General features: G+C 39.8%; 1 protein-coding gene across 1 annotated transcript in view; it reads right to left on the bottom strand.

Moving 5' to 3' along the window:
* sec24a (SEC24 homolog A, COPII coat complex component) overlaps positions 1-26,864 on the bottom strand; it is a 64,232-nt gene that overhangs the window by 36,978 nt on the left and 390 nt on the right. The window contains exons 2-7 of the mRNA XM_072590660.1: positions 16,138-16,683; positions 9,486-9,656; positions 3,729-3,803; positions 3,150-3,295; positions 1,223-1,404; positions 320-422 (exon numbers count right to left, since the gene is read on the bottom strand). Coding sequence (XP_072446761.1) covers positions 320-422; positions 1,223-1,404; positions 3,150-3,295; positions 3,729-3,803; positions 9,486-9,656; positions 16,138-16,683 — 1,223 coding nt within the window. The remainder of the gene's footprint in view (positions 1-319; positions 423-1,222; positions 1,405-3,149; positions 3,296-3,728; positions 3,804-9,485; positions 9,657-16,137; positions 16,684-26,864) is intronic.

The raw sequence follows: 26,864 nt of genomic DNA, 5'->3' as shown, positions 1-26,864 counted from the left end.
GCAGTAGTAATATACTCATAACATTTTTTAAAAATTACATAAAGGATTTACTTTAGAAGGAGTGCAGTTTTAAAATAAAAGTCAACGTGCATAAATTATTAGGTTAGTGCAGCATAATCAACCAATGTTTGCACACAGCGTCAGATACTCCCCTTTCCCCCGATCACTGTGCTCCTAATCACAATCAGATTGCCAAGTGGAGAGGCCAAGCTGAGGACAGGCTGCTCCAAACCTGACAAGGCTTTGATGGTTGAATCAATGCACATTTTATTGTAAAACATGAATTGTTTGCACCACAGAAATATTAGTTATCACTTACTGACAGGTCTCTGAATGGATGCAGTTGTAATCCTAAAGGAAGCTTAGCTTTGCTCAATAAAGACTGAGTTTGAGGGATGTTGGTTAACGTACACCGGAACACACTGAAACAAAAATATTTCACTTCAGCAAAATTAAAACAGGAACAGATCAGATTTTATTTCATTTTAGCTGAGACGAGAAATTGGTCAGAATGCTATAATCTAACTCTTGATGTTACAATGAAGGGTTGGAAGACGTTATTCCATATTCCTGTTTCCAGCAAGTAACTCCTGGAGTGTAAACATGGACATTGCAGGATTGCATCCCAAGGTATTTGAAATAAAAAAAAGAAAAACTGCATGAAATTTGTAAGGATTACTAGGTGTTTGGCAAAGGCTACCAAAGTGTTGTAAGATTATTGCTACATTTTACATGCTAGTCACCGATACCATTTTAGGCTAAACACTTTTTTAGGCAAAGCAACAGTGAATTGTTAGTACCCACTGAAAGATAACCCCCCCTTCAGGAGGGAAAAAATTGGGACAAAACTGAAAAATTCAAGAAAATAGCACAGGAGAGGACATAAATATTCAGCTTTTGAACTTTGTTATTCACTGCCACATGAATTGCTGAAACATTTAAAAGGGAATTGAAATTCCTGATTCAGCAAAGGGAAAAGTAAGATTTAAAAACAGAACCTAAAGAACTTCTTCAGTAAGCAAGCCATCACAAATACTGCCTCATTTGACGAAGGACACGTTTCAAACAACAGCACCAGAACTGGGTCAAATGGGAGAGTAGATAAAAGAGCAGGAAGCAAACATCAATTTATTATTAGGATTTGATTTGGTTTACAAAGTTCTCCATTTCAAAACCACAACGTTTGTTTGGTCAAGAAACATTAGAACATTTTACAACTTACTCTGGATTGCAGTTTAGTTTCTGCAGTTCCTTGTGTAGATTTGCATGCGGGGCTTTGACTGGAGTTGAAGGCAGAATGTTTCTCTCCTGCAGGAGATTTATTGGTCGTGCTGCCTCTGATTGTTGACCCTGCTGCAAGCTAAGTCCACCCATGCCAGCCATTAGTTGATTAAAATGTGGAACCTGAAAAAAGTAAGTTTTACTGTGAGGAGAAACTGTTGCAAAAATAGATACGACATAGATAAATCACCACCTCCAGAGGTATTTGAAACAGGCACTACTGTTTTTGAAAACAGCATGCTATAGATTGTTGTAATAGATTTTGCATGCATATTGTAAAACATTTTGCACCAATCTACATTTAAGATTTTTGCATAATTGCCATGATGCACAATGTTTTTTCTGCTGAATACAGACAAATGTCCATCTAATGGGGTTATCCAGGAGCCACTGAAAATTGTCAAACATATTGACTCAATTCCTTTAAAATTCTCAGATGTGCACCATCTATTCTCAAACTGGCTGTGAGAATAAATCTCAAGAGTGCCACTGTAATGAGATTATTGAAGCTCAAGTTTCAAAGCAGCAGTCGCACTATGGAATTGTTATAGGTCTAGAGGAGCCGAACGTGCTGTTGCAAATGAGGTAGAAGGAAAATTTGGGGATTATCTTTGCATCATGCAATGAAATGGGTTTCAATTTAACATCTCAGCAGGTATCCTTCACTGAATAAGGAGTGGCTTTTCAAGGGTTAGCGATAGGGTGTTGTTTGTATAAATGGAAAAGGGTGCTGCAAGATTTCTGAATTAATACAAGGACAGACTGATACCACTGTTTGAAAGGCTTGGCCTTACAAAAAAAAACAGGAAAAATATGTTGGGCAGCAAAAAAAAACTGGCAGATAGACAATCTTCAAAAGTATATTTTATGAAAGTCTGTTACACAAGCACAGTACCATACTTCAGCAAAAACAACTGTGAAGGCTCAACTAATAAACAGGCTAGTACATAAATTCAATAAAAGTGGGATCATAAATAGAAGACTTTCCAAAATATTTTAACACTTGCACGTGATGGAAAAAAAAATCACAATTCTTACCGATTAAATGCACATCTTAAAAAATACAGATTTTCTTTAAAAAACACATTTTCTTCTCTCTGGTTCCCTTCACAAGATCACAAGCAACTTGACTCAGATGTTCAGTAATATGACTCCACAATCAACAGCAACAAAAAACTGGGAGCAAATTATTGCGTGCAATTCTGGTTTCCTTCCTATCGGAAAGATGTTGTGAAACTTGAAAGGGTTCAGAAAAGATTTACAAGGATGTTGCCAGGGTTGAAGGATCTGAGCTACAGGCTGGGGCTGTTTTCCCTGGAGCATCAGAGGCTGAGGGGTGACCTTATAGAGGTTTACAAAATTATGAGGGACATGGATAGGATAAATAGGCAAAGTCTTTTCCCTGGGGTCAGGGAGTCCAGAGGGCATAGGTTTAGGGTGAGGGGAAAGATATAAATGAGACCTAAGGGGCAACCTTTTCACGCAGAGGGTGGTATGTGTATGGAACAAGCTGCCAGAGGAAGTGGTGATGGCTGGTACAATTGCAACATTTAAGAGGCATTTGGATGGGTATATGAATAGGAAGGGTTTGGAGAGATATGGACCGGGCGTTGGCAGGTGGGACTAGATTGGGTTGGGATATCTGGTCGGCATAGAGGGGTTGGACTGAAGGGTCTGTTTCCATGCTGTACATCTCTATGACTCTAAGCGGCTGCTTGATCTTAATTTGAGTTTCTATTGGTTTTAAGACATCACCAGCAGGAAACTGGGTCATTCAAATCCATGACTGGTAAGGGTTTGCAACAGCTTTTCATAGAAAATTTGAAGTTTCCTCATATCAACACAGAAAACATTAGCACCTCACATACCTGAGAGGGTTGCTGTGGTCCTTCTGTATTTACCAGCTGACCACCTGGAATTCCAGAGCTAGCCATGCTTTGGTAGCCAGGTGGTAAGGTGGGATAAGAGTAGCCAAGTGTCCTTCTAGTGTGGAGACCTTGTTGAACTGGCTGCACTGTAGTGCAAATAGGAGAAAAGAGTCAAAAGCTTCCTTAAATGCTGATTTGAACAAAGTAACATTCTTTTCAGCGTTATAAGCCTGCCTCATTGAAAGCTGCAAGCACTAGTGCAGATGTCCATTAGGGTAAAGAAAAAATTTGTAGTCTAACATCAGTTTTTTTAAAATGATGGCCCTGTTCACATTACACCACCGCCTAGTGCATAATTATGGACATATTTCTATGCAGACTTGAAAAGAGCAATTCAGGTTATAGCCATGCATTTAAACAATACGAGAAGCTTTATTAAAAATGATCTTTCATCTCACAAAGTAGTTATGCTGACCACAGAAAAAGGACATTCCTAATTTTTAGTCCAGTTGCAACACAATTTATTTTCTCCCAACATCTAGCAACAAAAATTAATAATTTTGTAAGTGCAGTACTTACTAATTTCACCTCCTCCTTCCACACTATCATAATGGTCAATTGTTGACTGATCACCAGATGACCCAGTGTTGACTCCTTAAAAAGATTTTAAAAAAATAACTTGCATCAAGTATATTTAGTTGGAAACAAATTGCTCTACGTTGTATAACTATTGCAGTGTCACTTTAAAAACTCAATTCTACAATTTACATATCTTTCAATTACTTCACCTCTGCACCAGTCCATCCAAATTATTTATATTCCTCCAGTATTAAATATCTTGCACACACCTGATTTTAAACTGCAGCTATGCTTTCAGTTACTGAGGCCCTCAGTTCTGGAATTCCATTTTCAAGTGCTTACTTCCTTATTTAAACCTCCTTAAACTGCACCTGGTCTGCCCTATCACTACCTTACATAACTCTTAAAATTGGTTTGCCTATGCTCCTAGGAAATAACTTGGGATGTTTTGGTATGTTAAAACACAACATGGATGCAATTACTTCAAAAGACGAATGATTTTAGAAAAAGAAAATGAAATCCAATAAGTATATCAGAAACGAAACAGCGTTTAAAATTTTATTCATTTGTGGGATATGGGCATTGCTACTGGCCAGCATTTACTGCCCATCCCTAGTTGTCCTCGAGAAGGCGATGGTGAGCTACTCTTGAAATGCTGCTGTTCACCCGCTGTGGGTTGACCCACAGTGCCCTTAGGGGGAAGGAATTCCAGGATTTTGACCCAGTGATAGCAAAGGAATGGTGATATGTTTCCAGACCAGGATGGCAAGTGGCTTGGAGGGGAACTTGAAGGGGTAAGTGTTTCCATCTATCTGCTGCCCTTATCCTTCTAGACAGAAGTGGCCGTGGGTTTGGAAGATGGTGACTGAGGATCTTTGGTGAAGTTTCAGTTGCATCTCGTTAATAGTACACATGGCTGCTGCTGAGCCTCAGTGGAGGGGGGAGTAGATGCACGTGGAAAGCGCCATTAAACCAGGCTGCTTTGTGTTGAATGGCGTCAAGCTTCTTCAGCGTTACTCGGGCTGCACTCATCCAGACCAGTGGGGTGGATTCCATCATACTTCTGGATGTGCCTTGTAGAGGGTAGGCAGGCTTTGGAGGAGCGAAGTGGTGTGTTGCTTGTTGCGGTATTCCTAGTCTCCGACCTGCTCTCGTAGTCAGTGTTTATATGGAGAGCCCAGGTCAATGACAACCCCTAGGATGTTGATAGGGATTCATGATTTAGAGATGCCGGTGTTCATTAGGGATTCAGTGATGGTAACACCACTGAATGTCATGGAGCAATTCCTGGAGATGGTCATAACCTTGCATTTGTATGGAGCAAACATTACTTGCCACACCAAGCTTGGATATTGTCCAGATAAAGTCATAGATTTGCTGCATTTGGACATGGACTGCTTCATTATTTGAGTAATCAAGAATGGTGCCAAATATTGAACAATCAATGATCGGCAAACATTCCCACTTCTCGTGTCTCCAACCATTTCTTGATATTACGTGGGGTGAATTGAATTGACTGAAGTTGATATCTGTAATGGAGGCGGCAAAGGTAGATCATCCATTTGGCATTTCTGGTTGTAGATTACTGTGAAAGTTTCAGCCTTATCTTTTGCACCCATGTACTGGGCTCTTCCATTATTTGGGATGGGAATATTTGTGGAGCCTCTTCTTCCAGTGAGTTGCTTAATTGTCCATCACCATTTATAAATGGATGTGGCAGAACTGCAGAGTTTAGATCTTATCCATTGATTGTGCGTTTGCTTAGCTTTGTCAATCACTTGCTGCTTATGCTACTGGCATGAGTCCTGTTTGGAGGCTTCATCAGGTTGACACATCTTCAAGTATGCTGGTGTTGCTCCTGACATGCCCTCCTGCAATCTCCACTGAGCCAGGGTTGACCCCCTAGCTTCATGCTAATGGTTGAGTGGGGGAATATGCTGGGCTATTTGGTCACAGATTGTGCTAGAGTACAATTCTGCTGCTGTTGATAGCCCACAGTACTTCGTGGATGCCCAGTCTTGAGTTGCTACATCTGTTTGAAGACTATCCCATTTAGCAGTGATAGTGCCACTCAACACAAATGGAGGTTATTCTCAATGTGAAGTCAGGACTTCATCTCCAAAAGGACAGTCCAGTGGTCGCATTATCGGTACTGTCATGGACAGATACATCTGTAGCTAGCAGATTGGTAAAATGAAATATGTTTCTCCCTCTTGTTGGCTCCCTCACCATCAACTGCAGGCCCAGTCTAGCAGTCACGTCCTTTAGGACCCTACTAGCTCAATCACTAGTACTACTACTACTGAGCCACGCCTGGTGGGGTGTTACTAATCTTTCAGGTAAAATAACAAATAAATGTTTGCAGTTGTAGTGTTTAATTCACATGTTTTAGTTATAGTTCAGCATTACACCAGGCAAATAATGACTATCAAATGATAAGGACTCATTCTAAAATCACAAGAAGGTAAGAGGTTTCACTTTTGATTATCAGTTATTTCCATATAAAATAAAAATCACCAAGACAAGGCACTTCCTGAAAATAAAACTTTGGAACTGAAATGTTACCATTTAACAGAGTCTAATGAAAAGGTTGCAACTCTTATTAACAAAACTGATTAAACTGACTAGTCAATCAAGACTGCAAATTCTATTCATCTCACATCTTCGTGTCTTCAGCTTTATACTAGTATATTTCAACTTGTTCAATTCACGTTGTTTTACCCCACTGATAGTCTACAGTCAAAAAAGTGCTACATGACCTTTATTTTTATATTTAACATTCCTTGCAATAAACATTCTTTGAGCTTTCCTAGTTAGTAGCCATGCCTGCATACTAGCAGTTTCCAATTAATGCATTAGGACAGCCAGATCATTTGCGTCTTAAAGTCCTGCAATCATTGATGTTACGTATCAGACCAGACCCTACCACCTCTCTCCCTGAACCCGAAAACAAAAGTTTTATAAAGGAGACTGTCCAGATCCTAACTTTTAGATTTAACGGCAAGTGAAAGGTGCGGTTACATAACCAGTTGACATGACATGTTAACATTTGTGCCACAGAAACATTTTCCAGTTACCTCATTCCTGCTTCAAGATGTAATGGTGCACCATTTACCAGTTCACTGCCCAAGTACCACAGTTGTTTTGTCAATGCACAACATAATTAACAGAATTTAGATTTTCCTGCATAAAATTACATTGACAATTGTTTCGCATCCTCAGTTCTTTGAAGCAAATCCTTCTGAGAACTGTACTGCATCAATAACCAGCTCAAGTTCAATTAGCTATTTTGAGATTTTATCACATGCTTCAGTGAAATGGTCTTTTATCCCTACTCTCTGGTAACGCATGAATTGACAAACAATTTGCCTTACATTGCAGATTGTTCCTTTCAGTTTAAACAACGCGTATTTATACAGACTCATTAATGTAACAATTGTACCAAAACATTTCACACAAGCATTAGAAAACTATGCACAACAGTCAATGTTACAGGGAGACATTTGGTCAATCAAAATTTTGGTCCAGAATTAGGTTTTAAGGAGAGTTGTAAAAGACAAAAGTAGAGAGAGATTGGCAAGTATGTATGGAGAGAAACTTCCAAACCTTGGAGCCCAGACAATTGAAACCATGGCTACCAAAGACAAGGGTGAAACAACTGCAACCATCAACAGCCAGAAATGCTAAGTGGATGACCCATCTCAACCTACCTCTGAAGTCCCTAGCCTCACATATGCCAAACTGGATACTGTATGACTACAGGTACTCAATATTCTGGCAATGGTATTGAAGATCTGTGCTCAAAAACAAGCCAGGGTCTTGGTTTGACCTTTCTGGGGCAGCTACAACACAGGCACATCCTTGGCAATGTGGAAACTTGTCCAGGTATGTCTGGTTTGCAAAAGCAGGACAGATTCAACTGCGGTTAATTACCACGCGATTGGCCTATGTTAAGGTGATGCTAGGGGTTATTGATAAGGCTAAAATGTGTTACTTGCAAAAGAATATCCTGATCACTGAACTCTGTTTAGGTTCTGCTAGAGCCATTCAGCTCCTGACTTCATTACAGCCTTGGGTCAAAAAAAACGTGAACTCCAAAGGTGACTTGAGGGAGTCTGCTATTCAAATCAAAGCAGCATTTAGCCAAGAATCCTTAGCAATAGGAAACATGGAGAAACTCTCACTTAGTTGCAATCACACCCCAAGAAAGATTGTTGGAGATCCATTCTCTCAGTCCAAACACATCTCTACAGGAGTTCCTCAGGACCATGTCCTGGGCCCCAAAATCTTTGGCTGTCTCATCAATTACCTTTCTTCCATTGTAAGGTCAGAAGTAGAGATAATCACTGATAGTTGAACCATTATGATGTTCAGAACCATTTGCGAACCCTCAGCTACTGATGCCATCCATGCTCATTTACAGGCTCAACACCATCCAGGCTTAGGCTGATAAATACTAAGTAGCACTCACATCATACAGTGTGGGAATTGACCATATCCAACAACCAAGAATTTAATAACACCCCTTGACATTTGATGACATTACCATCATTGAATCTCCCACTGTTAATCCCCAGGATACTGACATTAACCAGAAACTAAACTGGGTCAACCACGTAAATACTGCAGCTGCAAGATCTGATCCGATGTTAGGAATACTGCAGAAAGTAATGAACACCACCCATTTGTCATCTACAAGGTACAAATCAGAAGCGTGATAATATATTCTCCCCGGCAGGTGTGTACAGGATAAAGTAGCTCACTTGATTGGCAGCCCTGCTGCGACTTTCAACACTCAACCTTCACCAGCAATGCATGTGAACAGAACTGCCTGCAAGCTTCCCTCCCAGGGCAAACACAATCCTGACATGAAACTATATCACCATTCCATTGTCATTGAGTGAAAATACTGGGACCCCTTCCCAACAGAAGTGTGGTAACAAATCCCATAAACGAAAACAACCAGCCAAATGAGGGTGCACAGGAGGCCAGAAGAATTGGAAGAACACAGAAGTCTTAGGGGGTTTGTTATACTGGAGAAAATGGTGTTAGGGAAATGAGAGGCCAGGGAAGGAAATAAAATCAAGAATGAGTGTTTTAAAAGCAACTGACTGTATGTCAAGCAACAAATCTAGTTTCAAATGCACAGGGTGTGATGGGGAAAACCTCATTCCCCAGAGTTTCAGATGCCCTCAAATATGAAAAGGTAGTGTCAAAGACTAGTCTGCAACATGAAAGAACATTTCAACAGATGAAAAAAGACAGCAGCAAAAATCAAGTAATCACAGGTGATCTTCGTGATATGATAAGTATCAGTCTAAATGCTCATTGAGCCAGTCTGCTGATCCCACAATCAGAACTGTTCCATGGGTCAGGGATAAAGTTGATGGCCTCTGACCAAAGTTTAAATATTCTCTGATTCACAACATGGGCTAAAATATAACAGTAAAATGTTATCAAAAAGTAATATTCTACAATTAAAACAGAGATGTTTTTCCACTACATTATTGTCAAGCCAGAAATATATCATACTTTCCAACATGATAAAAGTATATCACTTAACATTTTGACACTGTTAAACATTTCTGCCCTGAGGTACACAGTATTGTGAACAGCACTAGCACCTATTTATAGTTGGCGTGCATTTAAGATCCATACAGGTTAGTATTGCAGAATAGGCTCTTGATGTTCTGATTTATCAGCATTCTACATTTCAAATGGAAACTCAAGATTTTGGCCAATAGAAACATTCATTACCTGTTGAGTGTCTCAAAAGGTTTTGAGCCAGCGGTGGATCATGGTTAGTGGTGATCAGAGGTTGAGTTGGTCTCAAAGGAGGACCTGCATTTGGTGGGGGACCCAAAGGCGTCCTGCCAGGCTGATATATCTGATTTACTATCTGGTTGACTGATGGATGACTTGAAGCAACTGAAATTAAATGAAATCACAGAATTTTGAATCCACATACAAACTTATAACCTATTTTACACAACTTGAAATGCAATTATCAGAATTGTGGAAGAAATAAATTCTCACAAGAATCCCTTTAAAAAGATTCATATACAATACTCCATTAAAAACTTAAAGTTTCAATGAAACATGCATTTAAATATAGTGAATAGAACCACCAGCATTGTAACATCATAGGACAGGTTATGCGAAACTGCACCATTACGAGAAATGTATTGTCCAATTCAAACAAGCTCTTCTAACAGAGGTTGCATTGTACGCTGAAAATTGTTCTGAAAAATTTAAAATGATCATTAAATAAATAAAAAATGGTCAGACACCAAAATTAATTGCTTCAAGTCACTGGGCTTTCCAAATGAATTAAAAATTAGACAAGTTACACAAGGAAAATCTTCAGGATAACAGGCTTATTTTGTTGCAATACATTTCATTTCTCTTCGCTCCATCATCTGGATAACTCAACATAGCCAGACTTGAGATGCCAATATCAATGTTTTCATGAGCTGGCATGAAAACATATTTATATTTAAATGAAAATACTGCCTTTTGATACATGCTTAAAAGCCTGTGGACTAACACCAGATTCGCCGTGATAGAATTGGAGGTCAATTATTCCAATCCCTTAACATCACAGCAGGAGGCCCTCAGGGCAGTACTACGGTTTCAGCTTCACTGGACTTCAAGTTCAACTTCAGTTTCTTTAGCAATGACTTTTTTCCATCACAAGATCAGAAACAGAGAGAGTCACTGATGTTTACACAAGTTACACCAAATACATGCATGTCCTGGGGCTCCTCCATTGTCAAACCCTAATCGACTGACGCCTGGAGGAAGAATGCCTCATCTTCTGCCATGAGACCCGACAATCCCATGGGATTAATGTGGATTTCACCAGTTCCTTTTCCCCTCCCCATCTTTTCCCAGTCCCAAGCCTCCAAAAAATTGGTTTTGTGAAAGAGAAAGCACATACTACTTTAAAGGACTATAGTACATAGTTATATGTGCTTGATCAATCAAGTGCAACAGTTGGATGTACTTTTTCAGAAAGTATTTAATAAAGTGCTGCAATGGCTACTGCAGAAAATAAAAACTTGCAGAGTACAGGTAACATATTGTCATAAATAGACAATTGACTGGCCAACAAGAAACAGCGCACAAATGGCTCATTACCTGTTTGGTAAGAGACTTCTCTTTCATGCCATCTCATAGATCAATTTTCTACTTTTATAATTAATTGATTATAAAATAGGATACAAATTGGTGATAAGTGGGATATTAAATGGTTAATTTGCTCTGCAGTCACAGGAAATTTGCTGTCCCAAGGCTAGGGTGGGGTGTCTGTCTTACAGGTAGAATGTAAGGAATTTACATTCCCACCTCTAGCCATTCAGAGTCATTTGCATGGCCCATTTCCTAGTTATTTAGAATAAAAGAATGACATCATCCCTTTTCAGAATTCAATATAAACAATGTGGTTGGAATTCTGACTACTCCCTGCAGTTAAAAATAGATTCACGACAAATTTGACCATTAAGGGATGACTTACATTATATTGTTTCTGGAAATGTGATCACTATATTGCGTCTTGAGTGACATGTGACTGTGGGGGACAGCTAGCGGTTGTCTTGTGGGAATTATGACTGTGATGCAAAGATTTTGTATAAAGAAAGAACTGTCTCTGTTCAGGTAGACCTTGGAGATGATTCCACAAGCCCTGTGTTAAAGGTTCCTCCAGAAAGTTGTTCTGTATTTGCTCAATAAGATTTTCATTGTTCAGAGGTTGATACATTGTAGTTGCATCAAGTGTCCAAGAATCTCAAGAAAAAAGAACCTAACATTAAGCAGCTCAACGAATATAGAACTGAGACAGGTGGTGATGGATAAGATGAGGGCACAGAAGAGATAGAACAGAGAAAAAAATATATAAGTTCAGTGACAGGGCAGTAGGAAACGACTTATAGAAAGTTTGACCAGGCCATCTTCTGGAACAGAGTGACGTGGCAGAGGCCACTAATGAGTGCATCTCAAACTTATTTACAAAGAAATCTGAGAATGCCTCGTTCTTATTGTTGAAGGCATGGAATGGACGGTGAGATGATTTTAGGTATGGCAAAAGGGAAAAAGCAGCATGAAAAATGTTATCTTAGTTTCTGTGAAGACTTGCTATCCCACCTGACCCAATTGTAATTCAAAATGACTTTAAAACATGATCATTTTGAAAGACAAAAGTAGGACCTAATTGTCACATTATTTACATCCAACAGACTCACCACTTATTCACCTGGGACCATTTCAACGGTCCTGACTGCAATTGCTGTCGGTATTGCATTTATTTAAGATGGAGATAGATTCTGGATTCATAAGGGGATCAAAAGGTTAAAAGGGAGAATGCAGGAGAATGGAGTTGAGAAATATAATCAGCCAAGACCAAAGAGCAGAGCAGACTTGATGAGCTAAATGGCCTAATTCTGTTCCTGTATAATATGGTGCCATAAAATGGGGCACAGGTCCTGCACCAATTCTTTTGCAGGCCTCTGCATGTATTTCTAGGCTGAAGATATTGTTCAGGGTGCAACATAAAAATTTAGACCTGATAAAAGTTACCAGGTAAGCATGCAGTATTCTTACTTGTCAGAATTGGACACAGTGGTCTAACACTGATCAGAGGATTTGCACCATTTTTTCTGAACAGAAAAAGCAACTGCTAAACTTAAACTTACCAAGTATAATAGAAGAGATAAATTACTTCCCATGTGTGAATGCAATCAGTAAACATAGATGTTTAAGCATTATTCAACTGCTTCGAAATTACGTCAAATGTCATACTAAAGCAAGATTAAATCAGAAGGTGTGTTAACATGGAAGATGTGAACATGTTTAAAAATCTCTTTTGCTGACATGTAAACAAGCTTCAATTTTATAAGAGAAGTCCTAGAACATGTAGACTCTATTGTATTCTGTCTTGATATACGTAGTATGGATATTCATGAATAGATGTTTCGGTGTAACTAATGTAATACCCAAGGAATCATGTTTGAATCTCATCTTAGACTAAAGAATCACTTCGTATGAAATCAGGAATTTGGTACAAACATGTTGCTGTGCCATGATCTGAAGTAAACATGCCCTGTTGAAAAACTGGTTTTAGTGCTCATCCTACAAGACGAATTGAATGACTTCCAAACATGCATTAGTTTCTTGACTAATAAAAATTAAATGTCCAGGAAACCATACTTCAGAATCAGAGCTGTACTCACTAATTTGTCTGTGGCACTCAATCACTTCCTAGGAAACCTACAAGAGTGTTGTGGGAACAGGTGGGAAAGTGGAGTATAGTGTGATGGGGTGTGTTTGTCTGTTGGGGGGGGGGGGGAAAGGGGGGAAAAGAGAGAGAGAGAGAGAGAGAGAGAGAGAGAGAGAGAGAGAGAGAGAGAGAGAGAGAGAGAGAGAGAGAGAGAGAGAGAGAGAGAGAGAGAGAGAGAGAGAGAGAGAGAGAGAGAGGGAGAGAGAGGAAAAAGGTCTAAAAATCCAAACAATCAATTAACCTTACTCACATCATATTTGTCCAACATTACCACCCAATGAAGCATCTTTATTTCAAATGGAACTCTCAAAAACAAATGGACAATGATACTCAAATCAGGTCAAAAATAAAAAAGTATGCTAGCTACATTTCAAATATGGATAAGTATATCAACTCAGCAGATGTGCACTTACTTGTTCCCCCAGTCAATAATTCAAGTTACCTAAATAATTAAGCCAAAGGACACTTGCAAGTTAGTTTAGTAATGTTCAGGGTTTGTGAAAAGACTCAGTATAAAGACTAATCCAAGCTAAGTTCGTTATCTAATGTTCAACAGAACGAAGGTCAATGTACAGCTCCAACATCAGCACTCCTGATCAAAGAATCAAATCCAATCATTCATCTCCAATTGTCGAGAGCTTTGGTGAGGCTATACCTGATTAATACTGCTTATAGTTTTCATTTCCTTACCCACGGCAGGATATATACTCGCCATAGAGGGAGTGCAAGAAAGGTTTAAGAAACAGGTTGTGGAATTATTCCAAGATTGACTCTGCATTCTTTGGACTTTAAGAATAGACAATCTCAAGCATACAAAATTCTTACAGGGCTCAACAGGATAGCTGAAGCTGGGGTGGGGGCATCGTCAAAACACAGGATAAGCCATCTAAGCACTGAGACAAGCTATTTCTTCACCCAATACCTGAAACACTACACCAAAAAAAAGTGGAAACTCAACCACTGAGCATTTTCAAAACAGAAACTGAGAATTTCAGATACTGATGACAAAGGATATGCAGAATGCAGGAAAATGGCTGAGGGCGAAGATCAAGTTGAATGGCAGAACAGGCCCAAGCCTATGCATGTTCCAATTTCTTGCATTTCAATGCTTAAGCAGGCTTGTGCAACCTACTGCACAGTACACCACTGGACAAAATTACATGACAAAATACAGATGAAATCAGTTTTAGTCAGTTACAATAAGAGCAAAAGTGTTACATTCTCATCAACTGAGAGTTGTGTACCCTGCAGACACCAATCACATACAATTTCTCAGACAGATCCACTTTTGGCGACAATCAACTGTTTGCGAGCTATGTAGCCCTACTTTTTTTAGAAAAAAGTTTGTATAGCCAGATCTCGTTTCAACCTTTGTGGTGGTTAACACTTTCTTTTAGTAAAAGAATTTAAATGGCTCTGCACTCTCAAAGAGCTAATACTTTGTTACTTGAAATTAAAGTCAAAGAAATTAGGTTAAATTAGTCTATATTTGCTAACACTTCTTTTTCTTATATTGTCTGCGATTTGTCCTACAAACATGGCCATTTGCAAGCCATGCCTAATCTTTCAAAATATGTTACGAAGAAAATGGAGTAGCATGAAAATACAGAATTAAATCTTTGTTGAAAACGTCCACAGAGTTCAAGATGTTAAGCTTGCCACTACAGTAAGTTCAGTTCCAGGTGGAAACAACTTTCGGTACTACACAGACAGAACTATATCTGCTGGAGAATTATACCATGCCCATCAGCAAGTGAAAGACAGGCCTACTCGAGGGTCTAAACACTTCAGCAAAGCCAAAAACTGGATTGGGCTAGGGGGAAAAAGAAAAATCAGATATTCCAAATGGAAGGCAAAATCAATTCAACATATAGTTCAATACAAAAGCAGGAAACTTAACTTCAAGGCCAAAGGGCCTAATTCTGTTCTTAATTCATATGTTCATACATTATATGAAAGTTCAGCTGAGGCAATGACAAGCGACTACACAAAATATCCAGGAGAACGGTCACACCAAAATCACATTACAAAAAAAGAGAAAAATTAAGTGAAATGTTTAAAAACAATCAAGTCCAAAATGGAAAATGCTTGAAATTCACAATGTTAATTTCTAAAAATAGAAACAGCAGGCCATCAATATGGTGCAAAAACCAAACATACCACACTTGTACTAGAATTCCAACCTTGCTACTCAGCTGTGGGGCATGAAGGGCTGCACTTTTAAGCTCAGAATTTACATAGTACTTACACAAGTGAAACAGGCTAATCAAACCAACAGTCAATGCAAATATTTATATTCCATTTAATCTTCTTCCAGGCCTTGATCAGAATATCCTTCTAATCCCTTCTCCCTTCTACATTCATCTAGTTTTCTGTCAATGCATTTTATCCTGATCACCACAGGTACTCCTTGCAATAGTGAATTCCACGTGCCAACCGCTCTCTAGAGTGATTTCTCTTGAATTTTGTCTTGGATTTAGTTAGCATCCATATATATTTACACATGACCTCAAATTTCAGTTTTCGCATGAATAGAATCATCTTTTCACCTACCTGACCAAACTCTTCATAGTGTCTGAAGATCACCAAGTTACCTCTTAGCCAATTTGTACAAAGAATCCTAGCATGTGTTTAACTTTCCTGATGGTTAACCTCAGTTCTGCTATTATTCCTGCTCTTGAATTTTCTAATTCATTCATACCATTGCTTTAAAACTGGACCATTTTCCTATTCGCTGTAATGAATACCACTTCAGTGAGAAAAACTGGAATTTTGCTTTCTACCAATGGATTTTTTTTTTACTTTTTACAAATAAGCAGATGAACACGAGTGACATTTTCTATCTCAAGTCACCATATTCCCAGAGGACCACAGAGTTACTTTCTTAATAGACAGAGACAGACAACTAGTAGTGAGTTTAACTTGAGGGTCACCTCAGTCAAGGACGAGTTTGCGAAGGCAGGATCTTCATGATAATCTCAGGAATCAAACCTTTGCCATTGTTGTCACTATTCAAACCAGCTGTGCAGCCAACTTAACTAACCTATCCCTTACAATAAGAATATCAATACCCAACACTTTGTATTTTTTTATATTGAAATATCAGGGAAAACAGAAGAAAAAATTCTGACTTACCTTGGTTTGTATAGTTCTGTCCAAATGTTCCTCCAAGTGTACTTTCATATTGATTACCCATAGCTGGCTTTGGACCAACAATTCCATAGGCATTGGTCAAGGGCTCTGAAGGTGATCGTCCCTGACCGGTCCCTGCAGCGGAAATAACATGGTTTGCTTGCACTCCTGGAAGCTGGCTGACAGGATGTGACTGTTGCAGAGGACCATATTGCCAGCTGGGCTGTGGAAGTACTGAGGCTCCAGGGAGAACACTGCTAGATGTTGCAGGTGTAAATGAACCTTGAGAAGGCAGTGGCATTCTTGAATAAGAACCTGGATATGCAACCATAGGTACACTTTGTCCATCAGAAGTACCCTTCTGTAATTGGACAGCATTTAATAGAGGTCTGCTGGCAGTCTGCCCAAAGGTCTGAAAATTACCAAGATGCTGTTCACTACCAGGTTGTGGAAAGTTCTTTGCTGGTTGTTGCTGTGAATATGGTGCTGGTGGAGCCATTCTATATCCTTGCTCACCAGGGACTGCAGGGTGTTGATTCATCAAAGGGCCTAGGAACAACAATCACAGTGTCAAACCACAATTGCCATAACATGTCAGATTTACAGAAAACAAGCAAATTTCTTTCTGGCATTTATGCTTGTATTGAAAGTAATGTTTTGAAAAAAATCTTTCATGGGATGTGGATTTAATGGCAAAGCCAGCATTTGTTGCCCATCACAAACTGTCCTGTAACGCAGCAGCTTGCTGCTTCCTTCAATGGCCCAGTCGGTCATTTCTGTTGATCGGAATCACATGTAGGCCAGATCAGGCAAGAGTGGCAGATTTCCTTCACAACAGACTTCAGTGAACCAGGTGGTTTTTTTTAAAAACAATAATTGATGCAAGCTATCAAGGTCACAATCACCACGACCAGCTTTCTGCTCCAGAAATTACTCTGCTGTTGTCGTGGGATTTGAATCCATGTTTCCATTAGTTTACACTCTGGATTATAGTCCAGAGACATTACCACTACCCCATTGCCACTTAACTGCCAAGATGCAAAACACAATTCTTCACAAAAATTGGACAATATTAATTTAGCATTTTTAATGAAGTTGAGGATAGTGTTTCAGATTTTAAAGTCAGTTAACAGCTCTGCAGAACACTGATCACAACTTTAAAAAGCATAAGACAAATGATAATACTTAATTGGAATGGATTTGATTTCCTTAAGTGGAAAAAATAAGAGACATATTGAGCACTTTATTTACTCTCCAAGCATATTCTTGCAAATCCCAACACAATTGTCATATTGGCATGTAACTACATATATTAATGGCTTGGATAGGGAAGTTGAATGTATTTAGCAATGTTTGCAGATGACAACAATAGATAAGAAGCAAGTGCCAAAGATGACATAGTATGCAGATAATTATAGACAGGTTAAATGGGTGGCAAAAACTTGCCAAGTAGCTTATAATGTGGGAAAATGTGAGGTATTCCACTTTGACAGGAAGAATAGGAGAGATGAAAATTATTTAAAATGGTCAAAGACTTCTGAAAGCTACAGCACAGAGAATTTCAAATCCTCATTCAGAAATCACCAAGATTCAAGCTTTCATAGGGCGTTGAATCTATGAAATTCTCCACTGCAAATAGCTGTTCAAGGTTCAATGTTTAGACAGATTTCTAACCACCAAGTGAATTAAGGATTATGGAGGGAAAGCACCAAAATCAAGTTGAGCATTATCAGATATGATTGTATAACTGAGCAGTCCCTTTAGGCTGAACGGCCTCCATTTCCTCCCAAGCTTAAATGTATTTAGAACGCAAGAACTAGGAGCCCCTTCAGCCTGCTCACCATTTAATATCATTGTTGATCTCATCTCTGCCTCAACTCCACTTTTCTGCCTGCTCTACACAACTTTTTAACCCATTACGAATTAAAATTCCATCTATCTCCTCAAACTTATTGTCCCTGCATCCACCACACTGAGATAATGAATTCCACAGGTTCGCAATCCTTTGAAAGAGGTTGGTTCTCATCGGTTTTAAATATTTCCTGTACTGCATTTCAAGATGGCAAGAGAGTAGGCTCCCAAGGCATAGCTCATCCACTCCATCCTTTTCTTTCTCCCCTTGTTTCTTTTTCCTTGGCATCGGTGGAAGAGAGTTGAGCCAATATGAACTCAAACTCCCAGCTTCAAGGAAGCCTAATGTTGAACTTTTACCTATAATTCTTTATTTTTCCAACTTCTACCTAAGATTTTATACTTGAGCATCTTTGTACCCAAGATGGCAACTTTATACACTTTTTGCTATACTCATGTATCCCTGTACTTGAGTGCAAGTGACAATAAATCTAATCCTAAATATGCTAAATCTTATCCTAAAACTATGACCTCTCATTCTAGATTGTTCTATGAGAAACATCCTCTCTATGTCGGCTTTGTCGATCCCTTTAACACTTTGCAAACCTCAATTAAATCTCCTCACAGTCACCTAAACTCCAGACAGTACAAGTCTAAACTGTTCATTCCCTCTTCTAAAACAAATTCCGCATTTCTGGAATCAACCTAGTTAATCTTCTCTGAACTACCTCCACTGCATCCCTAGTCAAGTAAGGGGACCAAAATGTATACCATACTGCAGGTGCAGACTCACTAATGCTTTTGCGGGTGTAGCAACACTTTTATGCTCGACTACTTTAGCAATAAATGCCAAAATTTCATTTGCCTTCCTTATTACCTGTGATATCTGGAAACTTTCGAGTTTTCTGTGATTCATACACAAGAGTACCTAGATCCCTCTAGCAAAGTATTCTGCAGGTTCTCCACTTAGATAACAAGTTGCCTTTCTATTCCTGACCAAAATCGATAGCCTTACACTTATTCATGGCAAACTTCATCTTTAAGATTCTGACCCATTCACTATCCATTTGTAAATTTCATATTTTTTCATTCCAACTTATTTTCCAACCTATTTTAGTGGCATCTGCAGATGTGGCTATAGTACTTCCTATCCTGCATCCAAGACATTAATAAAGATTGCAAATAGTTGGGGCCTTGGGGACCAAACCCTGTAACACCCCACTGGTTAATCTTGCCAACGAGAAAAAGACCCATTTATTACAACTGTTTTCTCAGTTAACCACCGCTCTGTTCAAGCTTTTTAAGATGTTAAGGGGTTAATTTGTTCTGCCGATCTTCAAGAATATCACCTGGGAGTAGGGTGGTATGTTTGTGTCTTGCAGGTACAATGTACAAAAAAAGATTACTCTCCTACTATTCAGAGTAAAAAAATATTACATCATCATCTGTTATTCAGAATCAATAGGAGCAGTGCAGTTAAAATTCTGACCACATCCTGTAGTTTAAAAAAAAGATTTATAACAGATCTTACCATTACGGGATGATTTACATTACATTGTTTCTGGAGATGATCAGGTCACTGTATTGTGCCTTGGGTGGCATATGACTGCAGGGGTGTGGCTGGGGGTTGTCTTATGGGCATTACTGACTATGATCTAAGATTTTGATTAAAGGAAAAACTGTTCCCTTGTTGAGAGAGCTTCTCTTGACATGGTTCATAAGCATTGTGAAGTGTTAATTAATCCTCCAAAACTTGCATTTGCTTAATAAATTTTGGCTGTTCACAAAAATTGGCATATTGCAGTTGCAATAAGTGTATAAGACACTCAAGAAAAAGAACCTAACAACCTCATGGGATCATACCTTGGGTATCAACTTACTTGTAGCACCTTACCAAACGCCTTCTTGAAATCTAGATACCCTGCATAAAACAATGCTAATTCAGATGGATTGCGTTCTGGCTTTCCAAATGTCTTATTCTTACTTCCTTGAATGATGGATTCTAGCAAGTTCCAATGACACGTTAAACTAACCGGTCTCCAGTATACTTTCCAGCTCTCCCTCTTTTTGCATAAAGGCATTATATTAGAATGTTTTTCCATCCAGTGGAATTTTTCCCACATACAGGAAATTTTGAATTATTACAGTCAATGTTTCCAAACACGACCAGCTTACGATAACCCACAATTCCTACGCAAAAACCTGAAAATACTCAGACAAGTTTACTATTTCAAGGAGACAGCAGGGATTTAAACTTGTCATCTGAGAAAATGGTCTGAGCAGAAATATAATTCACCAGTTAGCAACTGAATTGACAATCTTTATGATAGAGACCAGACAGCCTCCATACAATGTTTCATTAAGATAACAATAGAACACTAGACAATATTCTTGGGTACCTTAGGGTCATACAACACAGCAACAGAATCTTCAGCCCAATTTACCCATGCTGACCAGGTATCCTAAACTGAACTCGTCCCATTTGCGCATGTTTGGCCCATTTCCCTGTAAACCTTTCCTATCCATGTAACGTCCAAATGTGTTTTTTTAAAATGTTCCAAGAGCATAAAGGAAGGAGGAGTGTACTTAAGAGGAAAATCAGAAGGGCAAAAAGGGGACATGAGATAGCTTTGGCAAATAGAATTAAGGAGAATCCAAAGGGTTTTTACAAATACATTAAGGACAAAAGGGTAACTAGGGAGAGAATAGGGCCCCTCAAAGATCGGCAAGGCGGCCTTTGCGTGGAGCTGCAGAAAATGGGGGAGATACTAAATGAGTACTTTGCATCAGTATTTACTGGAAAAGGATAAGAAAGATATAGAATGTAGGGAAATAGATGGTGACATCTTGCAAAATGTCCAGATTAGAGAGGAGGAAGTTCTGGATGTCTTGAAACTGGTAAAGGTGGATAAATTCCCAGGGCCTGATCAGATGTACCAAAGAACTCAGTGGGAAGCTAGAGAAATGATTGCTGGGCCTCTTGCTGAGATATTTGTATCATCGATAGTCACAGGTGAGGTGCCAGAACACTGGAAGTTGGCAAACATGGTGCCACAGTTGAAGAAGGGCGGTAAGGACAAGCCAGGGAACTATAGACCAGTGAGCCTGACGTCGGTGGCGGGCAAGTTGTTGGAGGGAATCCTGAGGAACAGGATGTACGTGTATTTGGAAAGGCAAGGACTGATTAGGGATAGTCAACATGGCTTTGTGCATGGGAAATCATGTCTCACAAACTTGATTGAGTTTTTTGAAGAAGTAACAAAGAAGATTGATGAGGGCAAAGCGGTAGATGTGATCTATACGGATTTCATTAAAGCATTTGACAAGGTTCCCCATGGGAGACTGATTAGCAAGGTTAGATCTCATGGTATACAGGGAGAACTAGCCATTTGGATACAGAACTGGCTCAAAAGGTAGAAGACAGAGGGTGGTGGTGGAGGGTTGTTTTTCAGACTGGAGGCCTGTAACCAGTGGAGTTCCACAAGGATTGGTGCTGGGTCCTCCATGTTTTACATAAATGATTTGAATGCAAGCATAAGAGGTACAGTTAGTAAGTTTGCAGATGACACCAAAATTGGAGGTGTAGTGGACAGCGAAGAGGGTTACCTCAGATTACAACAGGATCTGGACCAGACGGGCCAATGGGCTAAGAAGTGGCCAATGCAGTTTAATTCAGATAAATGCAAGGTGCTGCATTTTGGGAAAGCAAATCTTAGCAGGACTTATACACTTAATGGTAAGGTCCTAGGGAATGTTGCTGAACAAAGAGACCTTGGAGTGCAGGTTCCTAGCTCCTTGAAAGTGGAGTCGCAGGTAGATAGGATAGTGAAGGAGGCGTTTGGTGTGCTTTCCTTTATTGGTCAGAGTATCGAGGACAGGTGTTGGGAGGTCATGTTGTGGCTGTATAGGACAATGGTTAGGCCACTGTTGGAATATTGCATGCAATTCTGGTCTCCCTCCTATCGGAAAGATACTGTGAAACTTGAAAGGGTTCAGAAAAGGTTTACAAGATGTTGCCATGGTTGGAGGATTTGAGCTATAGTGAGAGGCTGAACAGGCTGGGGCTATTTTCCTGGCAGCGTCGGAGGCTGAGGGGTGACCTTTAGAAGTTTACAAAAATATGAGGGGCATGGATAAGGTAAATAAGCAAAGTCTTTTCCTGGGGTTGGGGAGTCCAGAACTAGAGGGCATAGGTTTAGGTTGAGAGGGGAAAGATATAAAAGAGACCCAAGGGGCAACTTTTTCACACAGATGGTGGTGTGTGTATGGAATGAGCTGCCAGAGGAAGTGGCGGAGGCTGGTACAATTGGAACATTTAAGAGGCATTTGGATGGGTATATGAATAGGAAGGGTTTGGAGGGATATGGGGCAGGTGCTGGTAGGTGTGACTAGATTGGGTTGGGATATCTGGTCTGCATGGATGGGTTGGACCGAAGGGTCGGTTTCCATGCTGTACATCTCTGATATGTACGGCAGGGGTGGAGAAAGTGGGAGCAAGGGATAATGTTCTCGGGGGGAGGGGGGGGGGGAAAGAGGGTGGTGTAGTCCAGGTAGCTGTGGGAATCAGTAGTCTTGAAGTAGATGTCAGTATTTGAGTCACGTGCTAGAAATGGAGATAGAGAGGTCCAGGAAGGGAAGAGAGGTGTCTGAGATGGTCCAAGTGAACTTAAGGGTGGAAGGTGTTCATGAAGTTGATGAATGTTCAAGCTCCCTACGGGAGCACGAGTGGTACCCATTCAGGAAATGTAGAGGAAAAGGTGGGGGATGGTGCCAGTGCAACTGTGGAACATGGACTGTTCCATGTATCCGATGAAGAGGCAGGCAGAGCTGAGGCCCATGCAGGTCCTACCTGTCCATCTACCTTCCCACCTATCTGCTCTACCCTATCAATTCTGCCCCCCCCCCCCCAACATCTGGATCTATCACCCTCTCAACTACCTTCCCTCACAAAAACTTACCCTCCTATTTATCTCAGCCCAACCCCCCATCACACACTTCTGATGAAGGGCTTATGCCTGAAACATTGACTCTCCTCAGATGCCATCTGAACTGCCGTGCTTTTCCAGCGCCACACTTTTCATCTCAGATTTCTCCAGCATCTGCAGTCCTCTAGTTTTAAAAATACACCCTCTAATTTTGGACTCCCTACTGTTGGAAAAAGACCTTGGCTACTCACCTTATCTATGCCCCTCATGATTTTATAACTGTCTCTCAAGGTGACCCCTCAGGTCCAATGCTACAGGGAAAAAAGCCCCAGCCTTTCCTTATAACTCAAAGACTCCAGTCCTGACAAAATTCTTGGGAGCCCTCAAGACTTGATCAGCCAAGAATGAGGATTTAAACTGCGGTTTAAAATCGGTTCTTTCAGAAACAGCAATAATGAGAAACTGGGATCCAAAAGGTTTGGAAATTGAGAAAATTCTCAACAATAAATATGAGATTAACATAGCTACATTCAAAACAAGATGGTCTCTGATTACTCTAAGCAAGAAAGAAACAACTACATACCAAAGGAAATTGCTTGCTTAGTAGTTTTTAGTTATGAAATACTTAAACGTATATCACACAAAGTGTATATTGAAAGTTTTATCAAGTCGATGTCATTTATGCAATATGATGAAGCAAAAGAATTGAATATTTACTTGTCTCCCTCTGAATATATATAGAATGCTAACGATCATCAAGCCAGTCTGACTTCACCATCTAACATCTCTGAAGGGAATGACACACATCCAGATTGCTAATCAACTCAAGTCAAAAGAGCTTCAAGACTCAGAAGCAGCTTTCCTGTGTGTTACTATCATCAATTTGCTTCCCTCACTTAAAAAGCGGTTGATTTGATCAACCTGCTCAAATGTACTGCGATACATATCTATAGCAAGGAGGGAGCTGAACCCAAGGACACTATCACTGAGACAGGAGTTTTATTCAACGCTCAGGAAAGGCTCCAGTCACTGTTGGGTCCTCACCCAATTAGCCTATCTTCATTTCTGCCCTACATAATGGACGTTAGCAAATTACTGAACATAGATACAATATACTGTCTAGAGTAATACGGTCCTCCATTGTTGGCCATACAAACTTAATTCTGCCACAGATGACTGGAATACAATCAGAAGCATAAACCAACTTTTCCTCCAAATCTGTCATTGCTGAAAACAGCTGCAAACCCTCATTAAGAGTCAAAGCTGGTAGGCTTAGCAACGGATAGTGTGGACCAACTGAGTCACAGAAGTAAATTTGAAATTTTGAATTTCTCATTCCCTCCACAACAATCAAAATGTACATCAATATGAAAATAATACAAGTTTGATTATTAAATGCAGTCAAAAGCTATTTCCACAAATGAAGTGCACAGGCTAATTGCCTGTAATTTAGCCTTATACATGCTGCCACAACTGTTTTAACCAGAGCTTCCCTGCCAGCACTGAAACAAAATGCTGAAGTCGACACAGATAATTTAAGGTTTCTCTTATATGAATGCCTCTAGGCTTGGAAATCTTTTGTCAGGTACATAAACAAAGTACACAAATACATCTGATTTTTGTCACAGAAGACTCATTTCATTTTTATTTTAGGGCAGCATTTATTCCCATTTCGAGTCAGGCAGTCCAGACCAGCTTCCTTCCCTAAAGGGCATCAGCAAATCAGATACGTTTTTCCTGAAAATCGACAATGGATTCATCGTTATCATTAGACACTTAATTCTAGATTTTTATTGAATTCAAATTACACCATCTGCCATAGCAGGATTTGAATTTAAGTCCTCAGACCATTCCCTGGTTTCAGGATTAACAGTCCAGCAATAATACCGCTAGGCAATCACTTCTCATGAAAACAGCATATGGCTGTAACGTTGTGCTACTGTAACACATTTTTCTTTGATTTATTCATCATATTTACTAAGATTTTTTTTAAACCTTGAGGTTTACACTTTACAAGAGTAAACGAGGACTACATGTGAGCCAACATTCCAAGATTGCATCCTACAGTATTCAAAGGTGGTAGCACATTTTAATCATTCTTATTGCATCAATTTAGAAATAAATAGCAGTTCATCTTGTCCTGTAATTTATGCTGTCAAAATAGCACTGATTCGATTGGTATTATTATAACCCTGCTAACCCCATCTAATCTCTCTCAACCTTATTTCAAGTTTGATTATTAATACAGCCGATTCTTGTTGATAACATGACCATCATCTTTGAAACCCTCAAAACTACATTTTTACATTGGGATCTTCACCCTCAAAGTGAAATGACAAAATTGGGGAAAAATGTTGAGAATTTTAGTTCACCACAAAGAGTTACCACAATGCAGAGCATTTTGTTAACTGCTACAAAATAATGGCAGTTTCAGCTCCTGTCTACATATTCTCCATGCCATCATTTGACAGCTAAGTGTAGGAACTTATTGGTTCTATTGCTGGATTAGACAATGACAGGTGAAGACTCCAAGTCTTGAGAAATCAAAAATTCTGGTCATTTGTGTGTTTATGGTAGAAAGGATTGTACACAAACGCTGTAAATCAAGTTCTTATATCACTTCCATTATATATTCAAAACTAAATCATCTTTACAAGCACTGTTTTATCCATTGAGTACAGTTCAGTTTTAGTTCTGCAACAATGCTGTCTCTTGTTGACCCCCTCAAAACAAAACATACTATTATTGCAATTTAAGACAAAAAAACTGATTCACCTCTATTCTTGATCTGAATAGAACAAGATGAATTAGAGAAGAGTCTGATCCTTCCTGGTATATCGATATTGTAAAAGCAAAAAAAAAAATTTTGTAAAGTTATACTTTTGGCTTTCAAGGATGCTTTGCTTTGGTCAGCAAGTCATGGACCTAATCAACTATTTAATACGCTCCAACAGAAGAATCTCCAAATTGGAGGCACTCAAACTATGCAGTTGTTGATGAGACAAATCCAAAGTATCCCCTACTTTTTTCCTCACATATAGAGTGTGAGAATGGTTACAAGAACAGGGACAGCCAATCAGCCCATCGCGTTAATCCCAGCTCTGTTCGAGCAAATAATCTCGTGCCACTGCACTGCCTTTTCCTATGGGCTCTGCAAATCCTTCTTCTGAAAGTGTCCATTTTCCTTCTAAATGCCATAACTAATTTATCCCCACCACACTCTCATGCAGTCTATTCAAGGTCGTAATTGCTCGCTGCTTGACCTTTTACTCCTCCACACCACCACCCCCCTCCCCAACACGCACCGAGACAGGGATTATTTTGCGTATCATTTTAAATGGGTGCCCTCTGGTTAGTCAGGAAGAGACGTGGCACGAAAACTGAAACTGACGTCCAACAGACATAGACACATCTGCCTTCAATATCCCTTCTGGGAGCACTGAGAGGAGCTTCCAGGTGAATTGTTACCCCTCCACCCTAATCACAAATACACCGTTGAGTCCGCAGGTCCAGATAGGGAAGTGAACACCTTAGGCCAGTCCGCCAAGACCTTATTCATTGGAAAATATAAACCATGACAGTTTGCAGGCAAGGTACAAGCCACTCAACACTAGAAGTGGGGGCCCCTCCAGAAAAAAAAAACTGAATGAAACATTTATCACACCATGATTTCTTTTTTTAAAAAAACCGGAAAAAGCGGAAATCGGAGACCAGCGGCACGAAATTAGCACAATGAAGCGAGTGATAGTAAGAAACGAACACAACTCCTCACTGAGTTGCAACATGGAGGGAGGGGAGGGAGGATCGGGTGACTTCAGCGCCATGGTTTCGAAAGAGCGGCAGCTGATAGGGGGGGGGCAGGAGGGAGAGTCGCTCGGGGCGTCACCGAGTCTCACTGACACGTTTACAAGAGCCGGAGCGGCGGTGGGGAGAGCCCAGGCGCCGTCAGCAAAC

This window comes from Chiloscyllium punctatum, chromosome 20 (genome assembly GCF_047496795.1).
Source record: "Chiloscyllium punctatum isolate Juve2018m chromosome 20, sChiPun1.3, whole genome shotgun sequence".
In the NCBI taxonomy this organism is placed as follows: Eukaryota; Metazoa; Chordata; class Chondrichthyes; order Orectolobiformes; family Hemiscylliidae; genus Chiloscyllium; species Chiloscyllium punctatum.
The sequence above is the reverse complement of the archived record's forward strand: the minus strand, read 5'-3'. Positions and strand labels throughout refer to the sequence as shown.